The sequence below is a fragment of the Chrysochloris asiatica genome, unplaced genomic scaffold (assembly GCF_000296735.1).
Source record: "Chrysochloris asiatica unplaced genomic scaffold, ChrAsi1.0 scaffold00028, whole genome shotgun sequence".
Lineage (NCBI taxonomy): Eukaryota > Metazoa > Chordata > Mammalia > Afrosoricida > Chrysochloridae > Chrysochloris > Chrysochloris asiatica.
Genome location: NW_006408546.1, coordinates 4,358,065 through 4,383,165, shown reverse-complemented (window position 1 = coordinate 4,383,165; position 25,101 = coordinate 4,358,065). Strand labels below are relative to the sequence as shown.

At 40.2% G+C, this 25,101-nt stretch overlaps 1 protein-coding gene across 1 annotated transcript in view; it reads right to left on the bottom strand.

Annotated features, from left to right (window-relative positions):
• NEK11 (NIMA-related kinase 11) overlaps positions 1 to 25,101 on the bottom strand; it is a 436,844-nt gene that overhangs the window by 345,647 nt on the left and 66,096 nt on the right. The window contains exon 2 of the mRNA XM_006846637.1: positions 9,940 to 10,105. Coding sequence (XP_006846700.1) covers positions 9,940 to 10,105 — 166 coding nt within the window. The remainder of the gene's footprint in view (positions 1 to 9,939; positions 10,106 to 25,101) is intronic.

Genomic DNA, 25,101 nt, shown 5'->3' with positions numbered 1-25,101 from the left:
CTTGTTTCATTACATTGATTATTATCCCCTCCATATATCATTCTATGATGGATTCTTGATGGCATTTACCTCTCAGTCAGCTGCAATCCTAGCCATGCAGGCAACTGACACAGCCCCAATGTGAGGATATCTGGAATTCCCACTGGGAAGGATGTTCAATCAATACCACAGTGGGCAACACCCACGAGTTACCTCTCATGGGTGGTGGTGGCACTAGACAGAGCGAGTATCAAGACTATGGACAGACACGTCTGTCTCTACTACTAAACCCATCATGTCCAGGGAGACGTTCTCTGAGGCTCCTCTGAGAGCTAGGAGGCCTGGTGGCTATCACGCCACTGACAAATTCACTTGCAAGCGTCTATGGACACCCACTAGAGTTATAGGATTGTAAAACACATCCCACTTCTTGATTAATTTAAATAGTTTTGTATAAACAAGAAACATAAGCGAAAATTTCAAATTGTGTTTTTTATAGTACAAACAGATCCTTGGAAAGTACTTGCCCCAAAGTTGCTATCAGGCCTATTAGTGTTTGAGAATCTGCATGTTTCCTCCTTCTGGAGTGTATCCTCATATTAAAGGCAGTTGGCCAGAAATTCAGAGAGGCAAAATTAGCTTGCCTTCTAGAAAACAACTACTGGGATGATACAGAATCTATGAAACAATGGTGATATAATAATATCACCAAACACTATTTAGGGTCGCCTACATTCAAATCTCTTATTGTTAGCATTCATTATGCTGAATCCCTATAAAAACCTAACAAAATAGTTGTCATTATATTATGTAAAGATAAGTAAAAGGATCAGAAAATAAAATACTCACTGAAGGAAATGGAACAAGATTTCAACAGAAGCCAGTCTCATGCCAAAAGCCATATACTTTCACTACTTCAAACCCTATTTGGTGTGTAAACCCTGAAACTAAGGTTCAATTGTATGTGCTGCTTTGACATCTGCTAAAACCAGGAGAGCTTCACATGAAGTTCACTTCCTCATCCTGCTCCTGCGGCTCAAATCTCCGGGCTAAACAAGTCCTCATCATGGGACTAGGCACAGTGATGGCCTGTCCCTGAGCAGTGGTTTCAGTTCTTTGCTAATATATGGAGTTGTTCCACATCATATTCAGGAACTAAGAGCCACCTAATCCCCTTGTTACTACAAAGTCTGCCTCTCACAGCCCAATTGTTCACTCTCTTCCCAAGTACAACCCCCATGTAGCCCTGTGTGCTGTTTTGTGTCCTCTATCCCTGGGCTATGAGTGTAAGTGACTAATTAAATCGTAGCTGTCCAGTGTCAGGAGCCATGTGCTTGACCACTTTCATAACCCTGGGGCAGGAGTCTCTCCTTTATACCAGTGGAGTAAAGAGGAAGCGATTAAAACTGTCTCCTAATAAAAGAAATTCAAATAACTAATAATATAATCTTTACCTTAAATATTTATGGATGTACATATGGATAGACATGTGTTTGTGTGACTATGAATATATAAAACAAAAATGAAAACACATGAAGATACAGAGGCCAATAACAAAAGTAGCTTTCCCAGTACCCCTAGTCCTTGTGCTTCCCTGGAGCAAATCCTACATGATCTACCTAACTGATTACCAGAAAGCCACCCTGCCTCTCTGGGGTTCTGTTTCCTCACTTGTGGAAGAGTCTTAATAAGTAAGAATTCACTTCTACTTGATAAAGAATTGTTGTTGTTCTTGTTGTTAAGTGCTGTCAAGTCTATTCTGACAGAGACCCTGTAAAGATTTCCGAGGAGCAGCTGGTGGGTTTGAACCACTAACCTTGTGGCTCACAGCCCAGTGCTGGTCTTATAGAGCCACACCAGATAAAGAATGGGTGCATGTTAAAAGGACACAGGGTTCAACACGAAGAAACTAACATCCAAAGTGGAGACAACCTCAGCAACAACAACAAAAAATGATTCATGTGTGTACTGATGTAAATAAATATACACATGACATGGCAGAGAAGGGACAGCTCTCCTTCCAGGAGAATTCCAATGAGTAAATGCAGAGGGAATGAGGGAAATACATGGGAATGAAGGAAATAAAAATTTATCACTAGGCAAACACCACAGTACAATTTGCTGCAGACAAAACTTTCGCTGCTAAATGCTAACATCAGTGGGTGAAAGTTTGAGAAGAAAGAGTTAATAGTTTCAAAGTATCCATTACAAAGGGAACAACAGGCATTTCTCAGTGGGGAAAACTAGTAAGACACAATCTCAAGTGATCAATGTTAACATCACTAGTAACGGGATATATCAACACCCTGTTCCTCTAATATGATGCTCTGTGGGCACAACACCATCTCTGTCGTGTTCTTACCAAGAAAACACAGCCATATCCCAACTGTGAGGAAGCGTCAAACTCACAACGAAAAACATACTACAAAATAACTTACCAATACTCATCAAAGGGGTCACGGTTATTAAAAACAACAACAAAAACAAGGATGGGGCAGGAAATTCACAGACTAGAGGAGTCTAAAAAGATAATACAACTAAATGCAAGGTAAGATCCTCGATTGAACCCTGGTGTAGACAAAAACATTAGAGGACAAACCAGTAAAATGGTTATCTCCTGGTTTTCATCTCCATGTACTATGGTTGTATGAGTTGTTAACATCACGGCATTATGTTCAACAGGGAACACATTTGGGTCCATACGATAAGCACTGGGCTGTGAACTATAGGTCCATGGTTTGAGCCCACTAGCCACTCTGCAGGAGCAGAAAAAGATGTTTTTAAAGTCTCCAAAACCCTATACAGGGCTGCTATGCGTCAGAACCAACTTGACGGTACAACAGTTAGGTTTCTAAACCACAACCCACGCTTTTCTACCTCTGAGTCTTTTATTACATTGTTCTCTTTAATGGAAACACCCATGCCTGACTCCCATCGGAACAAATTCTTCCCATCCTTCAGGTTCAGATACAATGCCAGCTGTGCCAGGAAGCCCCCTCCCCATTCAGAAGTTATTTCTCACTCCCCTGAACTCCCACAGCACTTTAACCAAACCATTCCACATTACCTTCTCCTTTGTGTTTTGTCATTGTTGTTGCTGTTAAGTGCTGTCAAGTCGATCTGACTCAACCCCACTCTAGGGCTTCCAAGGAGCAGCAGATGGGTTTAAACTGCTGACCTTATGGTTCACAGGCCAGTACTTAGTCTACAGCACCACATCAGGAGCCATTGATAAAATTAATTCATTTACCCTATAAGATAAATTCATTAAATTACCTGTTACCCCACACCATGCCCGGAATTGTCTGACAAAAAGTTTGAGGGACTCAGTAGTGACTTTCTGAAAGATCCTTGATTACTCTTGATGACTATCGTTTTTGTGCGTATCCTACAGCGCCACATGAGGACTCCTCAATCTCATAAGGATCTGATAAAGCCAGAATGCCAATTTACCGTACACAAAAGGAGACACAGACAATCTGCATACATAAGATCACCGTGAGTAGGAATCAACTTTACAGTATTAATAACAACAAGCAACAGACTTGCCAAGAGGCCATGAAGCTCATGTTGGTTCAGCAGCATGCTGTTTTCTGTTAGAAACGGCTACATGGGGAGAGCTGAACTGGAATCAGAAAGTTGCCTGGGGAGCAAGGAGAGCGCTTGGGTTATATTTGAGACTAATGGCAACAGATGCAAGGAGCTCTGGTAGCGTAGTAGTTACGAATCGGGCTGCGAACCACAAGGTCAGCAGTTCGAAACTACCAGCTGTTCCATGGGAGAAAGATGAGTCTTCTTGTTCCCATAAAGATTTACAGCCTCAGAAAAACCTATACAGGGTGGCTAGGAGTCAGAACTGATTCCACAGCACATAACAACAACAACAACAATAAAATAGTGCTTTAAAAGATTCTGTAGCCTGGGTCAAACCCCAAATCAGTTCAATCAGAATCTCTGATGGATGGTCTCAGGCTTCAAGACTGAAAACCTTGTATAGGGTTTTCAAGGAGCGGCTGGTGAGTTTGAACTGTCCAACTTTTGGTTCAAACTGACCTTGAGGTCCAGTACTTTATCTTACAGCACCACACCAGGATTAAGAACTACTAATCTTTTGTAATGATTTTTTGTTTTCCTTTGTTAATATCACAGAGCAGGAAATAGGTAAATCCAATCTTCCCTGCTTTTTGCCTTGGAAGATACTCATGGTTTCACGCTCTCTCCAGATACGTGATCTTATCTACTGTGACTTGTGTCTACCAATCGAATCCACAGGTTTCTGGGGAAGCCTTATCCTCACCCAGATGGAAGGTCTTCAGGCAAGGCCTCACAGGTCCTCATTGCAGTACGTTTGCAGGTGTGCCAGAAAAATACAAGCGGTCAAAATGCTTCTGACAGGTGTGACAGGTGGAAGGATGCAATAGTTTCTCTTTTGCCATTATTGTTTGACAGCAATGAGGTGAGAGGCAGTGGGGTAAAGAATTCATTCATTAAAAAAAAAAAAAAAAAATTTTCCTTGAGTACTAATTTCTTTGTGATGTGACACGAAAATGACTCAGAATAAAATCAGCCCCACGTGTTGGAAGTCTGGAATGGTTTATGCACTATAACATGTTGAGTGCCACTGAGTTGAAATGTTGAGAGTTAGCTGCAGCAGGCATGAGGATGAGAGTTGATTTTAACCAGGAGAACATGGGCATCCTTATAGAAGAGGTGGCATTTAACCTGGGCCTGGGAAAGTCAGTAGGATTTAAAGATCTAAGTCTGAGAGGAAGGGAAGGGCATGATGAGAAGGGACAGCAATGATGGAGATGGACAGAAAGCAGCAAGTAGTTCCATTTCCTGTGTGTGGAAGACAACAGGAAGATATAATATCTGAAACATTCTGGCACTTTGATATTTGATAGGTTCAAAACTACCCTCCCTCAAAGATTTGGTTAGATTTTGACTTGTGGTTTCGGTGCTTGCTTTTTACACTCACAATCTGATGTGTTGTGTCCAAAAGGGTTGGGTAGCGGCTACAACAACCTCATGAGTGCATTCATAGATTTCAATCTTGCAAAGCCCTGAATTAAATTACAGAAGAAGGAACAAGGACATTAAAATAATAACACAATTTCAGAAGTATTGTTTTCCTCTAATAAAAGGAAACAATGCCAGGCCTGTTGTGAGTTAAGACTAAATTTGGGTCTGAAGATGAGAAACATCTCTGTTACTGAGAACGGAGCAATCTTCACACATCATTGAGCTGCAGCCAGGGAAAAGGCAACCTGACAGCTCAGCTGCCTCAGAGCCCAGGGAGTCCCGCTGCTGTGCTAAGGCTGGCGGGCAGCTGTCACCATGGTAACGCCAGGTCCCTGGAGGGCAGCTCAGCCCCTGGAAAACACCCATCACTTAAAAATTAACGCACACAATCCTGGGTTAGGTCCTGCAGTGGCAAGAGCATTCTTACGGAAACATCCTTTCTAAGAACCTCATTGAGACAAGTGAAGACATTTCGATTTGACCTGTGGGTTATTTGACGAGTGGCTCTCAGATCTGAGTGAGCATCAGAATTCCCTGGAGGGACTGGTCAAAACACAATTGCTGGACCTCACCACTAGAATTTCTGATTGAGTGTCTCTGGAACAGGGCCTGAGAATATAATTCTAGAAAGTTCCTAAGCGATGCTGCTTGTCTAGGACCCCATTTTGAGAGCTACTACATAAGAACATGGTCTCAAGGCTAATTTCTATTATACTATGGTTATACAAGAGAATGACCTGCGTCATAGAAAATAGTCACTCAAGGATTTAGAAGCAAAGCCACATCATGTGTGTAACTCACTCTCAAAGAGTTCAAGGGAACAAAATGCATGAAAGATAGATGAATCAAAACATAAAGCAAATGTAGCAAAATGTCAACAACAGGGGAATCTGGATGAAGGGCATATGGGTGTCCATTATTCTATTCTTATAACTTCTCTGATAGCTTAAAATTATCTTAAAATTCAAAAGTTAAAAACCTAAAGTACTGTCCAATATGGCAACCACTAGCAACATATGGTCATCTGAATTTTAATGAAATAAACAAATACCCAGTCTGTCAGTCTCACTCCATACCAGTATTCAGGAGTCAGGTGTGACTGTTCTATGTTACGCTGTTAGGTGCCAACAAGTCAGTCCCAAATCATAGTGACCCCATGTACAACAGATAGAAACACTGCCTGGTCCTACACCATCCTCACAATTGTTGTTACACTTGAGCCCACTGTGCTAATCTATCTCACTGGGGGTCTTCTTTTTTGCTGACCCTCTACTTTACCCAGCATGCCGTCTGTCTTAGACTGTGTTCTCTGTGATCGGGTCTTTCTTCAGGGACTAGCCCCTCCTGATAACATGTTCAAAGTACATAGGACAAAGTCTTACCACCCTCATGTCTAAGGATTATTCTGGCAATACTTTTTTCAAAAGAGATTTGTTCCTTCTTCTGGCAGGCCATTTACTATTCTTCACCAACACCATAATCCAAAGGCATCAATTCCTCTTTGGTCTCCCTTATTCATTGTCCAACTTTTGCTTGCATATGAGGTTTTGAAAATGCCATGACTTGGGTGAGGCACTCTTAGTGACCCTATAGAACACAGTAGAACTATTCCACAGAGTTTCTGATACTGTAAATCATTATGGGAGCAGATAGCCTCATCTTTCTCCTGGAAAGCAGCTAGTGGCTTTGAACTGCTGACTTTATAGTTAGTGGCCCAGTGCTTAATACACTGTGCCACCAAGGTTCCTTGGGTGGCTAGGTCAAGCGTACTTTAGTCTTCAAAAGTGTACCTTTGCTTTTAATGCTTTTAAGAGATCTTTTGCAGCAGAATTGCTCAACGCAATACATCATTTCTTTCCTGTTTCTGCCATGGTACTTGATTGTGGATCCAAGTAAAATTAGAAATCTCTGGTGATTTCTATCTTTTCTCCATTTATTGTAAATTGTTTACTGGTTCACTTGTGAGGAAGATGTTTTCTTTATGTTGAGTTGTAATCCATATTGAAGGCTGTAATCTTTGATCTTTGTCAGTAAATGTTTCAAGTCCTCTTTATATTCAGCAAGTAAGGTTGCGTCATCTGCATTTCACAGGTTGTTAATAAGTCTCCCTTCAATCCAGATGCCTGCTTATTCTTCACATAGCCCAGCTTCATAGATTTTGTGCTCAACATACAGATAAAGTAAGTATGGTGAAAGGATGCAACCCTGATACACAACTTTCTTGATTTTAAGCCATGCCTTGTTCTGCTTGAATGGCTGTCTTTTGGTCTATGTACAGGTTTCTCATGAGCACAATTAAAAGTTCTAGAATTCCCATTCTTTGCAATGTAATCCATAATTGGTTATGATCCACAAAGTCAAATGTGTCCTGGTACTTTCTACTTTTAGCCAAGATCCTTCTGACATCTGCAATGATATCCCTCATTCCACATCCTCTATGGAATCTGGCTTGAATTTCTGGCAGCTCCCTTTCAGTGTGCTGTTGCAACTATTTTTGAAATGTCTTCAGCTAAATTCTACTTGCATGTGATATGAACGATACTGTTTGATCATTTGTACATTCTGTAGAATCACCTTTCTCTGGAACAGGCACAAATACCAATCACTGTCTTCCATATTTCTTGAGGTTGATGAGTGAGGACTCCCCTACAGTGCTGCATCAGATTGTTACAACATTTCAATTTGCATTCCATCAATTCCTGGAGCCTTATTTTTGGCCAATGCCTTCAGTGCAGCTTGGACTTTCACCTTTGGTACCATTGGTTCTAAATCATGCATTACCTCTTGAAATGGATGAATGTTGGCCAATTCTTTCTGGATTATTGTGACTGTTGCTGTAGTTAAGCACCACTGATTCACAGCCATCCTATATAGGATTTCCAAGGAGCAGATTGCTGTTGTTAAGTGTCGTGTAGTCAGTTCTAACTCACAGCAACCCTCTGTAATGTTTCTGAGGAGCAGCTGGTGATTTGAACCACCAACCTTGTGGTTCAAACCAACCTTTCAGTCCAGTGCTTATCCTACAGTGCCACACCAGGACTCCTTAAGGAGCAGATGGAACATTTGAACCATCAACCTTGTGGTTAATAATCCAGTGCTGATTCTACAGCACCATGCCAGGACTCCATTGTTAGATGCTAATAAGTTGGTTCCAATTCATACAGACCCTGTATAGAGTTTCTGAGGCTTTAAATCTTTATGGGAGCAGAAAGCCTCATCTTTCTACCATAGAGCAGTTGGTAGACTTGAACTGCCAACCCTGTGGTTAGCAGTGCAGTGCTTACCACTGACGAGCACTGATATAGACCACCTCCATCATCACAGAAACTTGTATTGGACAGCTCTGATTACTGTTTAAAATCGGTTAAGAGCAAGAAAGAGCCTGTGGAAAATTCAGCATGTCAAAAACAGCAGCTGGATAGTAGTAAAAGCAGAAGGAGTGAGTTGTTTCAGAAATAAGATAATTAACCAAAGGGAATAAAGGAAGAAAAATGATTCAATTATAACAGATGGATCACAGTGTAGCTACACATGCTGTCATCCTGCATGGATTATTGGCAAAGCAGGTATTCAATATCACCACTTCGTGTACCTCAACATCTCATTGATTTTCTTAACAATTCATTGGATACAGAGAGAAGTAGACATCCAGATAACCTGGGTTTTGTTTAGCAGCCTCCCTCCCCTCCCCTGACTTTCCTCCAAACAGAGGATAGACAAATGGTGATGCTGAACTGAGGAAACGAAGCTGAAAGGCAGTGGCCAAAACTTGCAATAATTCAAACTCATTCAGATACTTTAACTTGACTTTTGGTTTTCTTTTGTCAGCTAATCAGCAAAGCAGGCAAGGTGAGTCTTTGCTGCATTCCCTATTCCTGGCAAACTGCTTTCCTTTCTTCTGCCTCTTCTTTTCTGCCCCTCATATACACAGCATCTCAGGTGGTATCTAGTTTCCAAACTTTCTGAGCCCAACAGGCCCACCGTCCACTCTTTAAAAGCAGCTTGTTTCTCCCCGCTTTCATTTCTTTGGGGCCCCAGCAATGTTCAGGTGATGAGCTGACTTAACTCATTTTAAATTATGAATAAAACCAAATTCTCTCAAGGTCCTTTGGTTCTCAGCTGTTCTAGGAGGTATTCTCTGAGCAAGGTTATTTTTAGGTATTCTCTGTAACTCACTTCTACTTAGTTTCTGAGAAGAAAATGCCCAGATACGTACTAGCTCCACATCGCCTATTCTCCCCTCTTTCACCTTTCCAAGCAGCTTCATGCTCACTTGAGGCTCAGTAAAATGCATAGACATCACTTGGAGAGAACATGGAATAGCAAGGTAAATTACAAATATCTGAATCCGTGAATCACAAATCAATAAACATGCAGATCTTCCATACAGGTTAAGAGAATAATTGAGCTGGACCCCAGAACTCAGCTAGGCCTCTGCTTCCTCACACGTCTGCTATTACTGTTGTTGTGTGCCATTAAGTTTGTTTCATCTCATAGCAATTCTGAAGAGGGATTCCATGAGCAGCTGGCGGATCTGAACTGCTAACTAGATGGCTACCAGTCCAGTGCTTATTCTGTCATACCATTCCTCGGCTCACATGCCTCTGCTATAGCACTGGGCCATTGGAGGAGGCTTGGGGATCCAAAAAAAAAAGCTGAAGCCTTGTTCTACAACAATTTTTTAAAGATATATTCACTTATTACTGAGTTTTCCAAAGTGTGTGTGTTGGGGGTGGAGGGAGGAGAGGAGGGGAGGACATTTCTTTAGAAATAAACTTTCCAGTTACACAGAGATGATTATTCTTAGATACAAAATCCCAGATTCTTATGACTCAGCTTTGGGCTTGATTATCTAACTTTTCAGATGTTTCTTTACAGATGCATTTTGATGGGGGACAACTTTTCATTAAGATTTACAAGTCAGATGGAGAGTCTTACCTCACAGTACTCTGTGATGATGCAGAAATGATCTTGCTCCACAAAGCTGGCATGGAACTTGACAATGGCTGGGTGGTCCAGCTTGGACAGGAGCTGGGCTTCCAAATTAGCCTGCACTGTTTCATTTGGTTTGAGTTCTCCGACAGAGATTTCCTTCAGTACCTTTCTGTAGCCCAAACAAAAAAAAAAATTTTTAAATACATTTAGACCCTGAAAGCATATTTAACTGATCTGAACAAGTGATGCAGGGCCACCTAATTACTGTGCAGACTGTGACCTCACAGGTCTGTAACTGCCCAGTGTGACACTGTGTCTTCTTTTGGTCTCTGAGCCTGCTTTCCTATCCTGGGCAGTGATGCAGCTGCCCAAGGCCACCAACCACCACAATCTGTGCTCACAAGGGCAGAGGGAGCTAAGCTCAGCAGTGCTGGGGAGGTGCCTGCTATGTCTCTCTAACATGTTCCACGTATCTCCACACTGTTCCTGTTTCTGTCTCTTTCTCCCTCTCTGTGTATTCTGCATTTTTCCTTGTGCTTTCCTGTTACTGTTTATTTTTTCTATCTTGGTGTGTGTGTGTGTGTGTTTCCCCACCAGGGTCCCAATCTGTCACTCAGTCTGTTTGGACTCTTACTCATTATGTGTTTCTCTCTCTGAATTCCCCACCCCACTGACTTTCTGCTTCTCTGTGTGTATTATATAGAGATACGTTGTTGTTTAGTGCCACTGAGTCAGTTCCGACTCATAGTGACCCCATATAGAATTTCCGAGGGTGACTAGTGAGTTTGAATAGCCTACCTTGTGGTTCAATCTGAAAATGATCAAACATGCAATCAAGATGTATTGCTCATTATAGGTGATTGGAATGCAAAGGTTGGGAGCAAAGAGGAAGGACCAGTAGTTGGAAAACATGGCCTTAGTGATAGAAATGATGCTGAAGAACGCATGATAGAATTCTGCAAAACCAATGATTTGTTCATTTCAAATACCTTCTTTAGACAGCATAACAGACAACTATACACATGGACCTTGCCAGATGGAATACATAGAAATCAAATTGACTACATCTGTGGAAATAGAAGATGGAAAAGCTCAATATCATCAGTGAAAACAAAGCCAGGGGCAGACTGTGGAACAAACCATCAATTACTCATACACAAATTCAAACTGAAGCTGAAGAAAATGAAAACAAGTCTATGAGAGCCAAAATATGTCCTTGAATATATCCCACCTGAATTTAGAGATCATCTGAAGGACATATTTGATACATTAAACACTAAAGAAAGAAGACCAGAAGAGTTGTGGGATGACATCAAGAACATCATACATGAAGAAAGCAAAAAGTCATTAAGAAGACAAGAAAGAAGGAAAAGGTCAAAATGGATGTCAGAAAGGACTCTGAAACTTGCTCTCCAGCATAGAGATGTTAAAGCAAATGAGAGAAATGAGGAGGTCCAAGATCTGAACAGAAAATTTCAAAGATCAGCTCCAGAAGAAAAAGCCAAATATTACAACAAAATGTGCAAAGATCTGGAATCAGAAAACCAAAAAGGAAGAACATGCTCAACATTTCTCAAGCTGGGGGAACTGAAGAAAAAATTCAAGCTTCGAGTTTTGTTATCGAAAGATTCTCTGGGCAAATTATTGAGTGGTGCAGAAAGCATCAAGAGAAGATGGAAGGAATACACAGAGTCACTGTACCAAAAGGAAATGGTTAATGTTCAACCATTTCAAGAGGTAGCATATGATCAAGAGCCAGTGATACTTAAGGAGGAAGTCCAAGGTGCATTGAAGGAATTGGCAAAGAACAAGGCACCAGGAATTGATGGAATAAAAATTGAAATCTTTCAAGAAAGTGAGGCAGCACAGGAGGCACTCACTCATCTTTGCCAAGAAATTTGGAAGACAATTATTTGGCTGACGGATTGGAAGTGATCCATATTTGTGCCCATTCCAAAGAGAGGTGACCTAATGGAAGGCGGAAATTATCGGACAATATATTTGACATCTCAAGTGAGTAAAGTTTTACTAAAGGTAATAGAGAATTGGCTACAATTATACGTTGACAGAGAACTTCCAGAGGTTCAAGCCATATTCAGAAGAGGCAGTGGAAGGAGAGATATCATTGCCGATATCTAATGGATCTTGGCTGAAAGCAGAGAATATCAGAAAGATGTTTACCTGTGCTTTGTTTACTACACAAAGGCTTTTGATTGTGTGGATCATGACAAGCTATGGACAACATTGTGAAGTATGAGTATTCCAGAACACTTAATTGTACTCATGAGGAATCTGTCCCTGGACCAAGAGGCAGATGTTCGAGCAGAACATGGGAACACTGAACGGTTTAAAATTAAGAAACGTGTGCAACAAGGTTGTATTCTTTCACCACACTTATTCAACCTATATACTGAGCAAATAATCTGAGAATCTGGGTTCTATGAAGAAAAACGTGGCATCAGGATTGGAGGAAGACTCATAAACAACCTGCGATATGCACATGATACAACCTTGCTTGCTGAAAGTGAAGAGGACTTGAAACATTTACTGATGAAGATCAAAGAGCACAGCCTTTGGTATGGATTACATCTCAATGTCAAGAAAACAAAAATCCTCACCACTGGACCAATAAACAACATTCTTATCAACAGAGAAAAGATTAAAGTTGTCAAGGACTTCATTCTTCTTGGATCAACTATCAACACTCATGGAAGCAGCAGTCAAGAGATCAGATGTCCTATTGCATTAGGCAAATCTGCTGCACAGGAACTTTTTGAAGTGTTGAAGAGAAAAGATGTCAGCTTGAGGACTAAGGTGCGCCTGACTCAAGCCATGGTATTTTCAATAACCTCATATGCATGCGAAAGCTGGACAGTGAATAATGAAGACCGTAGAAGAATTGATGCCTTTGAATTTGTGGTATTGGAGGAGAATACTAAATGCGCCATGGGCTGCCAAAAGAACCAATAGATCCGTTTTGGAAGAAGAGCAGCCAGAGTGCTCCTTAGAGGCCAAGATGGTCAAACTTCGTCTCTCATATTTTGGACATATTGTCAGGAGGAGACAGTCGCTGGAGAAGGATATCATGTTTGGTAAGATGGAGGGTCAGAGAAAAAGAGGAAGACCCCAACGAGATGGACTGGCCAAGGTGGGAGCATCGATGGACTCAAGTATGGCAACAGTAGTGAGGTTGGCCCAGGATCGGACATTGTTTCATTCTGCTGTACATAAGGTAACTGTGAGTCGGTGCTGACTTGATGGCACCTAACAACAACAACAACTTTGTGGTTCAGTGCTTATCCTATAGCGTCATACTAGGACTCCATATATAGATACATATAGGCATAGATTCTTGTTCTGTCTGTTAGCTTGGAATTTTTATAAATCTATCAATTTATTATTAACAGTTCTGATATCTGTTTTCCTTTTCAAATTAGCCTTAGCATATCATATTTCATTGTTCCTAATGTGGCGCTATGGATTAATGCGCTAGATACTGCAAGGTCGGCAGTTCGAGCTCACCAGCTGCTCCTTGGAAACCCTATACCGGGTCACTATAAGTCAGCACTGACTTGGCAGTACTTAACAACAACAACAACAAATATTTCAAGGAAGAACAAACTGAACTTAAAACACTGATAGAGGTATTTAAGATCTTTGGCATATATAAATGGAACAGTGTCTCATTAAGTCTCCAAATCACTAATTTAAAAATTGTGATAATTTAATGAGGAGTGGACCAAAACATTATCTCTTCCCATCTTAGGAAAGATAATGTCTGATAAACAAACTAATTATAGTACCAGGGTATAAACAAGATTGCCGGGGAAAAGCACTTTGGCACACCAATTATGTGTGCAGACAGATTCTGCTGATTATACGTGAGCTTTGGTTGTTCATTAAGACAAGTTCTACAGGACCTGTACTCGAAAACACTTTAGAAAAATACTCTTCAGGAGCTAGCACCTATGCATATTAATGAACATGTATTTACAGTAGAAACTCTCTTAATCAGAGTCCCTTAATTAACCCCTAGCTTGATCAGTGTTTTCCAGTCTCTGTAGCAAATGCTGACGAATGCCCTGGCAGCAGAGAATGTCTGTGGAAGGTAGGCTTTGTCAGGCACGCCCATCCAGGTCAGATGTGTGCTTATCCAAGTCACTGTGTTTATTCCCAAACCTCTCTAGGCCAACCGTACTTGCTGTGCAAAATTTGTGACTTTATTGTAACATAAACTGATGAAGAATGAGGGTGATATTTTTACTAAGAAAATTAAGTTCAATGTTTATTAAACAACAACACAACAAAAACCCAAAACTAATAATCTGTGACATGTAGCAAAAAATTAAATAATTACATCATCAAAAAAGGAATTGGTAAGACAACTCTTAAAGGTCAATTAAAAATGTAAAAATCTGCTATCCTGGATTCAGATCACTAAATGCTCATTCTACTTTAAAGAGGATAAATCAGGAAAAATTAGTCAATGTATTATGGTTCCACTGTATTATGCAGTAAAAAAAAAAAAAACAACAAGAAGGGATTCCCACCAGAAGACATCAGATGCTGGTTGCTTAATTATATGTTGTTGTTGTTAAGTGCCGTCGAGTTGATTCCAACCCATAGCAACCCTGTATAGGGTTTCCAAGGAGCAGCCGGTGAGCTTGAACCGCCACCCTTGCAGTTCAAACGGCTTTGGAGTCTGGCGCATTAAGCCACACCAGGAGGCTTTAAAAAGTTCATAGAAAAATGGAATTAAAACATAGCGGAATGTTTCCACAAACTTTGTGAAAGTTGACTCAGCTAAGTCATGCCATTTCCTTTATGCAAACAGCTACCTATTCCAATCACATTGGATAGCAGGGATCCTACCATTCTTTAAAGCATTTCCATTGATTCAAGCATTGATTCTTGCTGTTTTACTGTGATTTCTGCAGGTAACACCAGAGGTAGAGCTTGCTTCCTGTTTCAGGTCCAGGGCCTAAAAGCTCTGAAATTGCAGACATCGCCCACCTGCATTTCATTTCTCAGTGTAAGTCTATGTTAAAAAATGCATATAAATTCTAATTTAACAATCTGTGCTAAAAGGTGAGATCCAGTTTTTCTTTATTCTAAGTAAGAAAGCTTAGAAGGCATCCTTTTATTACCCTGAGTTCATGGAGTAACACTTGGCTTTTTGTTTTCCTCTAATCAATAGTAGGGGTTTAACTGTTCTCAAAAACCTCAGAAGGAAAAAATGTGGGACCTTTAACATTTTATTCTATTTTTTAAATTTCGCCGATCTTCCCATTCTGAATTCTTCACACCCCCAGAAGACAACCAAGTGTAGGCTATTTCCACAAAGAGCAGGACTCTGGAATTAGAATGAACAGCTCAGAGACTCATGAGCACCAGATGCAGCATCATCATTTGCAGAAATCTTTTAATATGACAGCAATTTAGAAAGTTGGGACATTCACTTCCCTTCCCCCCAAACGGTGCTTTCACACTGATCTTTTTGTTAACTACTGAGCAATCTATTAGACCCCTCCCTACTTGATAAGGAAGCAGATTCTAGACAAATCCTTGCTTCATAGTATCTTCTATGGAAAGACTGTTCTTTCAAGAATTTGGTTTAAAAGTGACCTAATGTTATTAATCAGGCTGCGAACCTTAAGGTCAGCGGTTCGAAACTATCAGCCGCTCCGCGGGAGAAAGATGAGGCTTTCTACTCCCGTAAAGATTTACACCCTCAGAAACCCTGTACAGGGTCGCTATGGGTCGGAACCGACTCGACGGCACTTAACAACAACAACAACAACAATGTTATTAAGAAGGAGCTCTGGTAGCGGGAATCGGACTACAAACCTCACGATCAGCAGTTCGAAATTACCAGCTGTTCTGTGGGAGAAAGATGAGGCTTTCTGCTCCTGTAAAGATTTACAGCCTCGGAAACCCTGTGCAGGGTCACTATGAGTCAGAACCGACTCCATGGCACATAACAACAATGTTATTAAGAGCAACATTTTAGTCTCCTAGTCTTTAGAAAGGAGCTCTGAAGGACACAAACAGCCATGTTTTCCACTAACTTTGAAGATTATGAAGCAGTAGGAACAGCTCAATAACACCTTCATAGTGCGTTTGCAACAATTTACTGTGCCCGGGCTAGCAAGCAGGTGTAAGCCACATTGGTGAAACATGGCAAGAAAATGCCTTACACGAACTTGCAATATTCTCTCAATGTGAAGGAACAAATGCTATAAAAAGTTTTGAGATATTGATTTTTTCCTTGAAAACATCAACTATTGTGCACCAGAGCATGACATTTTACATACAGATAGGTAAGCCCCATCCGTCAGCCTGACGATAGAGCGGGAAATCTCATTTGCTCACAGTTTCACCAACTAAGTTAGGGCTATTAAGACAGGTAATATCTATTATAATCATGTCACACTGATAAGGAAACATACTATCTTCCCTGCCTAAAATTGTGTCACAGAACTGACAGAGGAAACTCTCTGGGCATTGTCACTTCATATGAGATCCGTATCAGCCAAATACAGCCATGGAAACTTACCAAGTCAAGGACAGATTGGCGCCTGCTCAGTGACTCTCTGTCACCCATTCCTAAATAACATGACAGGTATTTATTTTATTGGCGTCTTGACTATTCGGTAGAGACTTTAAGACAGCTGCAGAAGCAGTCATTCCTGCAAACTCACATGTTTTTCAGACTTCCTGCTCTTTCCTGAGCAGCTTGCTTGTTTCCAGAATCACTAGTGAGTTGGCAAGCTCACTGGAACATGACTCTGGAAATCCAAGGTGGGTGGCTTTGTAAATTCTTAAAATTGGACCACCTTTCATACAAATGGGACAGATGTTATTTTAAAAATATTAACTGAGGGCCATTTTCCACCAAATTTACATTGTATCATCTATCTTTCACATTTTCTCCCTTAGCCAGCAATATAAACTGCCTCCGGAAAATGATGACATTACAAAATACAGAGAATACGAAGGCCAAGTCCCTGGTTTTAAAATTTCAAAAAGGAGAGACTAAAGCCACAGAGAAAGTATCTGGAGGAATACTTCACTAGTAAATAAGCATGTCTCCTGCCCTCAAGTGAGTACGAGATTCTCTGGACCAGGAGTAGGGGAGGATCAGAGGCAAGCAAGAAAATTGTTGTTGTTGTTGTTGTTGTTAAGTGCCTTCAAGTTGGTTCCAACCCATAATGACCCTGTATAGGGTTTCTGAGGAGCAACTGGTGAGCTTGAACCGCCGACTCATGGTCCTTCCCTTGTGTCTACTGGGGGAGAGGTCTATTAAACAAACAAATGTGGATGCATGTGTGTTTGTGTTTCTTATAACTTCACCACTGAGACAAAGACTATGAGATTGAGGTAAATGATGTCTGAAGCCTTTCTGATTTAAGATTCTATGACTCTGTCAGCCTTGAGCACTGCGCCCTTTCCAGATTTATCTCTATGGGATCATACTGACAACGGCAACTCCAAAGATTACACAGAAACCTTAAGGGGCAGTGAGTTTATGTTACTGGGGGAGAAAAACTCAGAAAAGGAGGGTGAGGATGGTTGTACAAACGGAAGAATGTCATCATTGTCACTGGATTGTACACGTAGACACTGTTGTATGTTTTCCTGGGTATATCCTCAAAAACAAAATGTGTTTTTAAAAGATGCCACGATTCTCTGATGTGATGTGATCAGCAGCATGTACACCCACTTAGAGCAAAAATCACAGGAAACAAGTTTTAACCTCACCTTAGACAAGCAAGAGCTGCGTATATTTGAATTCAGCAGTTCTCTTGGTTAGCAAAAGGAGATTATTAAATCTCTCTAGGAGTTTTAAGATAGGTTTTACGTCAATTTAGCACAGCAGCAATTATTTTAATTAATCCTCTTGTTAAATTGCAAGCTCTCATTTTTTTCTAATTTATAAGAAAATACAGTTTATTATAAAATAGGTGAAAACATGACGTATAAGGAAAATGTTACCCATAATCCACCATAAAGATAATCACCACTAAAGGTTTGATTTCCTTCCAACATTTTTGTAGTACAGTCCAAACACTTTACAGTTTGCCTGCTTCTCTTCTCATGAGACATCGATGTAGCAAACACCAATCACCTTTGGCTGCCCAGCGTCTTAGATATCTCTAGCTAGTTATAGATTCTTCACTGTGAATTCTGCCTTCCCCAACAGATGAAAATCAACAAGCAAACAAACTTCACTATCTCCCAGCCTCTCCTGAGTCAGGGTGCAGGAGCGTGACCTGCCAGTTACCTGAGACTCTGACTTGGCTGGGAGCTGTGTTAATAGACTGGGGGAGCCAGACATCTTGGGAAACAGCTTGGCCCTGGTGTGGTTCTGACTGACGTTCCTGGAAATGTTGCCTCCAGCCTGCTCTGCCAACCTTCCTGCTGAAGCTGTGCTTTATCTGTGCTCCAGTCAAATCTCTTTCTGCTTAAAACTCTCACAGCATGGGATCTCTTATCTGCACCTGGGAGCCCTGACCAGTGCAATTATGCAGCACATAAGCACTTTCAGGTGTTACCACAAATCACTGCAAATATTTTGGGGCAACAAAAAGTAAACCTCCAAAGGTTTGACTCATCTGCCTTAAAATTTTTTTTTTTTTTTTTTAAATCCTTAAAACTTAGAATCTGCTAAGGGACTTAAGGGCACAGTAACCCTTTCTCCATGTATAGACAAAAATATCAGACAAGTGGAAAACATCTTGTTATAAATTTCATTCCCTTTAGTATGACTCCGATAACTTTAAAAAGGGACATGAAAAAACAGTGGCAGAAAGATACTCATTTTTTAAAAATGCACATTGATTTACATAAAAAAAGGAAACATCGATAACTAAAGGTGACTTGAAGGCATAGCTGAAAACAAACAAAAATATTAGAGGTGAAGGATCTACTGCAAACAGAATTTTATTTTATTTCCATTGTTTCTCCTTCCTTCAGCAGTTCAAAGACCAAATTTTTAATAACCAGAGTCAGAGCAAGGTACTAGGTCACCATCAGATAAATCCCTGATCTCAGCTCATTTAGGAGCTGAACTCTCTTGACTCTTGTCTATTTCTCTCCATGTTCACAAGTGAGTCACAGTCTTTAGACCCAGAAGGGGTTGAGATGGCATCAGGGTGCAGAAGGGCTGACAAAGTGCAAGCCCAAGGACCCCACCAGAGCCTGTGACATAACCAGCACTCTTCTGCCCAGTTCAGCCATCACGCTCCTCCACACAAGGCCCCAGGTGCCCATTAAAATGTTTTTAAGTATTTTTAAATACTTAAAAACAAGAGACTCCCAACTCCTTCACTATCTACTGCCTGCATCCTGTGTGTTCAACATCAGGCTACATGCTAGGAAAACAAAGATGAAAAAGACAAAACTCCTGCCTCCACAAGAGTTCAGACCCATCAGGGAGGCAGACTGGTGTAAAAAGAGTTGAGCACCTTTATAATCAATATTATAATAAGTACTAGGGGGAGTATCTCTAAACCTTCTTCTTTGTGGACAGATGAAGAGGGAAACGTTTATGGATTAGAGCCCCAGGACATTCCTGGTCGCACATGCAAACTACTATATAAGATCCTTAATAGGCTTTTCCCGAAGCGGATCCCAAATAACAAAAGAAATGAATTTGTCAATCTTTACTATTTGCCCGGAATAAATCAATACTCACCCAGTAAATGAGTGTCTGTATTTCCATTACCTAATTGTCTATGAAACAATGAGATCTGTACAGTTAGCAGGCTTATGAGTCACTCTGCTACTCCATCCATCCTTCTTTCCTCCCTTCCTGCCCACCCATCTATCTATCCCTTGGTTTTGTTTCTGTTTTTGTTTTTTTCAAAAAAGCATTTATGCTTTATAAGAAAATATTTTTTTTTAATAAATGTGAAGAATCTTCCTTAAAGTTCTGCTCTAAAGGCCTCTATTAATTTCGGGTTCCTCAGAAAGCAAACCCGAGGATAAAGATCTAACTGCTGGGAGTCAATGTGGGGAATCCCTGGGTGGTGTAAACACTTAACAAAGTCGGTTCCTAACCAAAAGGGAAAAGTTTGAGTCTATGCAGAGGAGCCTCAGAGAAAAGGCCAGGTGATGTAAAGTGGCCACTGAAAACTCCACAGAGACCAATTCTACTCTGAGTCATCTGGGGACACCATGACTTGGAAATGACTTGAAGGCAACTGGTTTACTGGTTAACAAATCTGGGAAGTGGTAGGGCAATAGACAAAGTTAGCTAAAGGACGGAAGCCAGTAAAATAAACTATCTTGGAATACTGAATATTGAAAGTATTAATCAATTATAGTCTACAGATAAATTTCATTTCCTATGCTTTATCAAGACTTATTTAATTTAACAATATTTTAGCAGTATTAGATATAGAAAACAAAGAATTAGTAACAATAATACAGGTTATAAACACAGAATAAAAAAATAAGATTATTCAAACTGACCTTGCAGTCCAAAAAAGTTTTCAAACACTGTGAACAAAGCAGAGGCCTGGGCTAGGGGCTAATGGCCAGAGCTCAGGACTCAGTTCTTTGACTGGATCCTGAGCAATTTATGATTTTGAACTGTAAACTGTAAACTTTCCTAATAAACACCATAATCTTGAATATTTAAAAAAAAAAAAGAGAGAGAGAGAGAGGAAGAGTAGAAATACTTCAGAATTTTCTATTTAGCAAAGACGCTATTCCTGGCTCCTGCCTAGATTATATTTTCATTTGTGGTGACAAATTCCATGCAGCATCTCAAAGCTGGCACCATAGCAAATTATACAAGTTGCTACTTATTTTTAAGGAACACAACAGAGTAAATAAAAACTGTAAGAGGAGGAAGTCTGAAGACAAATACTGCCTGAATCAAAAATATCTAATAATCATGTGAATTCAAGGACATCTCCTTCCCATATGAATAAGATAAACAGAAGTGGCTTGAACACATAGTTCAAAGTTGGAAACAGTGCTGGCCCTTATAGAAACAGGTTCTCTGCAAAGACTCTCTGGTGTTGATGGACCAATAGAGCTGGCTTCAGGATGAACACCCAGTCCTTCTCTAGAGAAGGAAGAGCTCCTTAAAAAATCTAACTTCTCTGTTGTGCAAAGGCCTTCTTCTAAGGTTTGGCTTGAGAGTCCACAGCCAAGTCAAGAAAACCGCTATTATTGTGTTGTTAGGTGCCACTGAGTCCATTCCAACTCATATCGACCCTAAGTACAACAGAACAAAACAATGCCTGGTCTTGTGTCATCCTCATGAGCACTCCTATGTTTGAGCGTACTGCTGAAGCCACTGTGTCAATCCATCTCGTTGAGGAAATTATGGTGAGACCTATGAAATTTGAGAAGTCACCCATGGGCCTTTCTGGGAAACCTGCTACTCACTGATTAAAAAAAGAAGCACGGGAGGATGACTACTCTGAATCTGCCTCTGCAGGTTCTCATCTATATGCGACTCCTTGAACCTGTGACAGCCAGCTTAGGGCTCTTTTCTACCTGGGCAAAAGTAGGAATCTTTGAAAACTCCTTACAAAGTGAAATATTATAAATGATTCAAAAATGGATCTAGAGCAATTAAAAAAAAGATGCATTTGAACAGACAATTAGAAATTCTATGTTTTTACTAAATCTGGAAGCTAGCATAACATGGTCTTGCTGTGAATAATTTGAAAGTATAATTTTAACCATAAGTTCAAAATTCCCTATAGCTTCACAATTTTAGCAATTATCAAAAAACATCACCATTTGAAATAATTAAAATTCCATCACTGTCCCCTTCCTTCCCTTAAGTGTTAGTATAAGAGTTACGAGAGCAAACAGGAGGTGATTTAAAACAGATGTTGCTGCTGCTGTTAAGTGCCATTGGGTTGGTTCTGACCCATAGTGACCCTGTATAGGCTTTCCAAGGAGCGACTGGTGAGCTTGAACTGCTGACCTTGCAGATCAAACAGACCTTGCAGTCCAGAGCATTGACCCACAGAGCCACAGCAGGACTCCTAAAATAGATGGGAAGGAGGAAGAGAGTGAAGTAAAGGGCCTGAATTATCCACCAGTCAAAAGAATACAAAAATTTTATAAATACTGAGATGAAAAAGACCAAAACAAAAGAATTTCTAAAATATTTGGTCTTCCCACACACCTGAAAAATTACAAAAATATACTGTAATAAATAGTAATAATAAATAAATAGTCTTTTTACAGCTCTCTTGAAATAGAGGAGAGAGACTGTAAGGAATTGCTTTGTTTTACAGAGTGTGAAACTTAGAACTAAGAAATTAAGAATGGCATCACTAAGTGTCAGAGATAGAAAACAAACATAGAAGTCTTTAATTTTTATAAGTAGAAAGCCAAGTTTCAAGAGCTGTAGGTAACATGTAGACATATATACATTGTTGTGGAGTGCTTCTCAGTCTGTTCCAACTCATAGCGGCCCTGTATAGGGTTTCTGAGGCTGTGCATTTTCGTAGGAGCAGAAAGCCACATCTTTCTCCCATGACAGTCATATACACTGTGACAATCTCATTTAAAAGCCTTTCTTGGTCCTCTTCTGTGCTCCCAATGCATTCTGTGACAACATTCATTCATATTTTGGGTTTACACAGTGAGTTCCAGAACTGATTCGCAGACACCTTACAGGCCAGGATCACACTTCATTTACTGGAGAATCTCTGGCACCTGGCAGTATCTGGTGTCTTTGCAACAACCCAAGCTTGCATACTCCTCAACCTTCAAACTTCAGCTCATTCACTGCAAAAGCTGCAACCGCCTGATCCAAGAGAAACACAAAGCTGTCCAGTTTTCCTCTCCCACCCAGCCTCCTTATTCAATTCCCTTCCTAAATTTGGAATGGATTTATATGTATTTATACAATTTTTAAGCTAGACAAGATTCTCGGAGAGCTAATGATCAAAACCCTGCAACTTATGAAAGTCTGAAAAGTAAACAGTTTATCCAAGGTCACAGAGCAAGTTATAGTCAATCCATTTACCTCTTGGAAGGAAGAAATAGACCTCCCACTCTAGAGAAGAATACACTTCAAGCTGAACAATTTTACCCTTTATGTTTTAGTAAACAGTCTTTAGTCTTTAATAACTAAGACAGCCTAAAACTTGTTCGTTTTTCAAAGCAGTTTTTAAAGAACAAAACAATTCTGCCACCTACTCTGCTCTTTCCCTCTTTGGCTTTAGGAAAAAGGGAAAAACAAAGACAAAAAACCTTTTCCTAAGTGAGTGGAATAATGGCTCAGTCTGTTTTTCATTAATTATAACTTGAATTATGTAAATCTTAGCAACAGTTACTGCTCCTTATAGTCCTAGAAGGAGCTGCTGGTGGCAATGTGGGTTAAGCATTAGGATGCTCACTGCACTCTGAAGGGGAAAGGTGAAGCAACCTGCTTTCAAAAAGATGAGTCTTGGAAATCCTATGGTGGTTACGTGCCCTGAAGTCAATTCTGATGCATAGCAACCCTGTATACGGTTTCTGAGGCTATAAATCTTTAAGGGAACAGAAAGCCTCATCTTTCTCCTGCGGAACAGCTGGTAGTTTCAAACTGCTGACCTTGAGTTTAAAAATCCCAATTTGTAACCACTACACTACCAGAGCTCCTTTGGAAACCCTATAGGACAGCTTGGTAGGAGAAGGTTGGGTTTTTTGTTTTCATAGAGTCCCAGACTGGAGGTTTAAGAAGACAGATCATACAGAGGAAGGAGACAATATTTCTCAAGGTTTACTTTTCCTAGCAAAGTAGTGAAACCCAGAAACAAAAAAAGTTGTTCTTGGTTCCAGACCTCTACAGATATGATTTTGTGTGTTCCACAGCCAGTTATGTTTTTTTTTTTCCTTTAAAATGCAATTAAACAAAACTAATTTGACTCTGGTAGCATAGTAGTTACGAATCAGGCTGCTAACCTCAGGGTCAGCAGTTCGAAACTACCAGCTGTTTCATGGGAGAAAGACTAGGCTTTCTGCTCCTGTTAAGATGTACAGCCTCAGAAACCCTGTACAGGGTCGCTATGAGCCGGAACCGACTCCATGGCACATAACAACAATTTGATTCAAACTTGTTAAACAATGGATAGACAATAATATGCTTTAAAAAGCAAAATAAATATCTTACAATGTATAACTGCAATAAATCACTCCTTCTCCAATCACACTTTGACAGGTACTGTGTTTTGAAAAAAGAAAGATCCTGTTTATGTCAGCAAGGAAATTCAGTAGCATGACAATGTCAGTAAGGATATGAAAGAATAATTTACCATAGATAATTGGGTTAGTTTTTGTTATGACTGTTATATGCTCCAAATTTATAATTAATGTTAGGGTACTATTCAAAATGCAATGTTCTAATGCATAATTCATGTCAGGTTTTTTTTTTATAAGTTTAAACATTACAGAAAAATACTATAATTGTAGATTTCAATGAGATAATCATGTGAAGCAAAACCCACCATGAAATCAAGATACTGCCATAAATATAGTTCAAGAGGCAACAAAAATGGATTAGCTTCATTTCCTTGACTAGGAAAAAGTGACAAAAATTAAGCCCTGTTTAAAATAAAATTAAATTATGAACCAGGCAGAAAGAAAGTTGTTGTTATTGTTGTTAGGTGCCATCAAGATGGTACCGGCTTATAGCAACCTTATGCACAGCAGAACTAAACACTGCCCAATCCTGGGCCAACCTCACTATTGTTGCCACGCTTAAGCCCATTGATGCTGCCACTTGGCCAATCCATCTCACTGGGGGTCTTCCTCCTTTTCTCTGACATTACATCCTACCAAACATTATATCCTTTTCCAGAGACTGGTCCCTCCTGACAATATGTCTCAAGTATGAGAGAAGAAGTTTGGCCATCCAGGTCTCCAAGAAGCACTCTGGCTGCATTTCTTCCAAAATGGATCTGTTAGTTCTTTTGGCAGCCCATGGCACTTTCAATATTCTCCTCCAACACCATAACTCAAAAGCATCAATTCCTTCCATATTCACTGTCCAGCTTTCGCATGCATATGAGGTTATTGAAAATACCATGGCTTGGGTCAGGTGCACCTTAGTCTTCAAGCTGACATCTTTGTTCTTCAACACTTTAAAAAGGTCTTGTGCAGTTGATTTGCTTAAAGCAATATGTCGTTTGATTTCTTGACTGC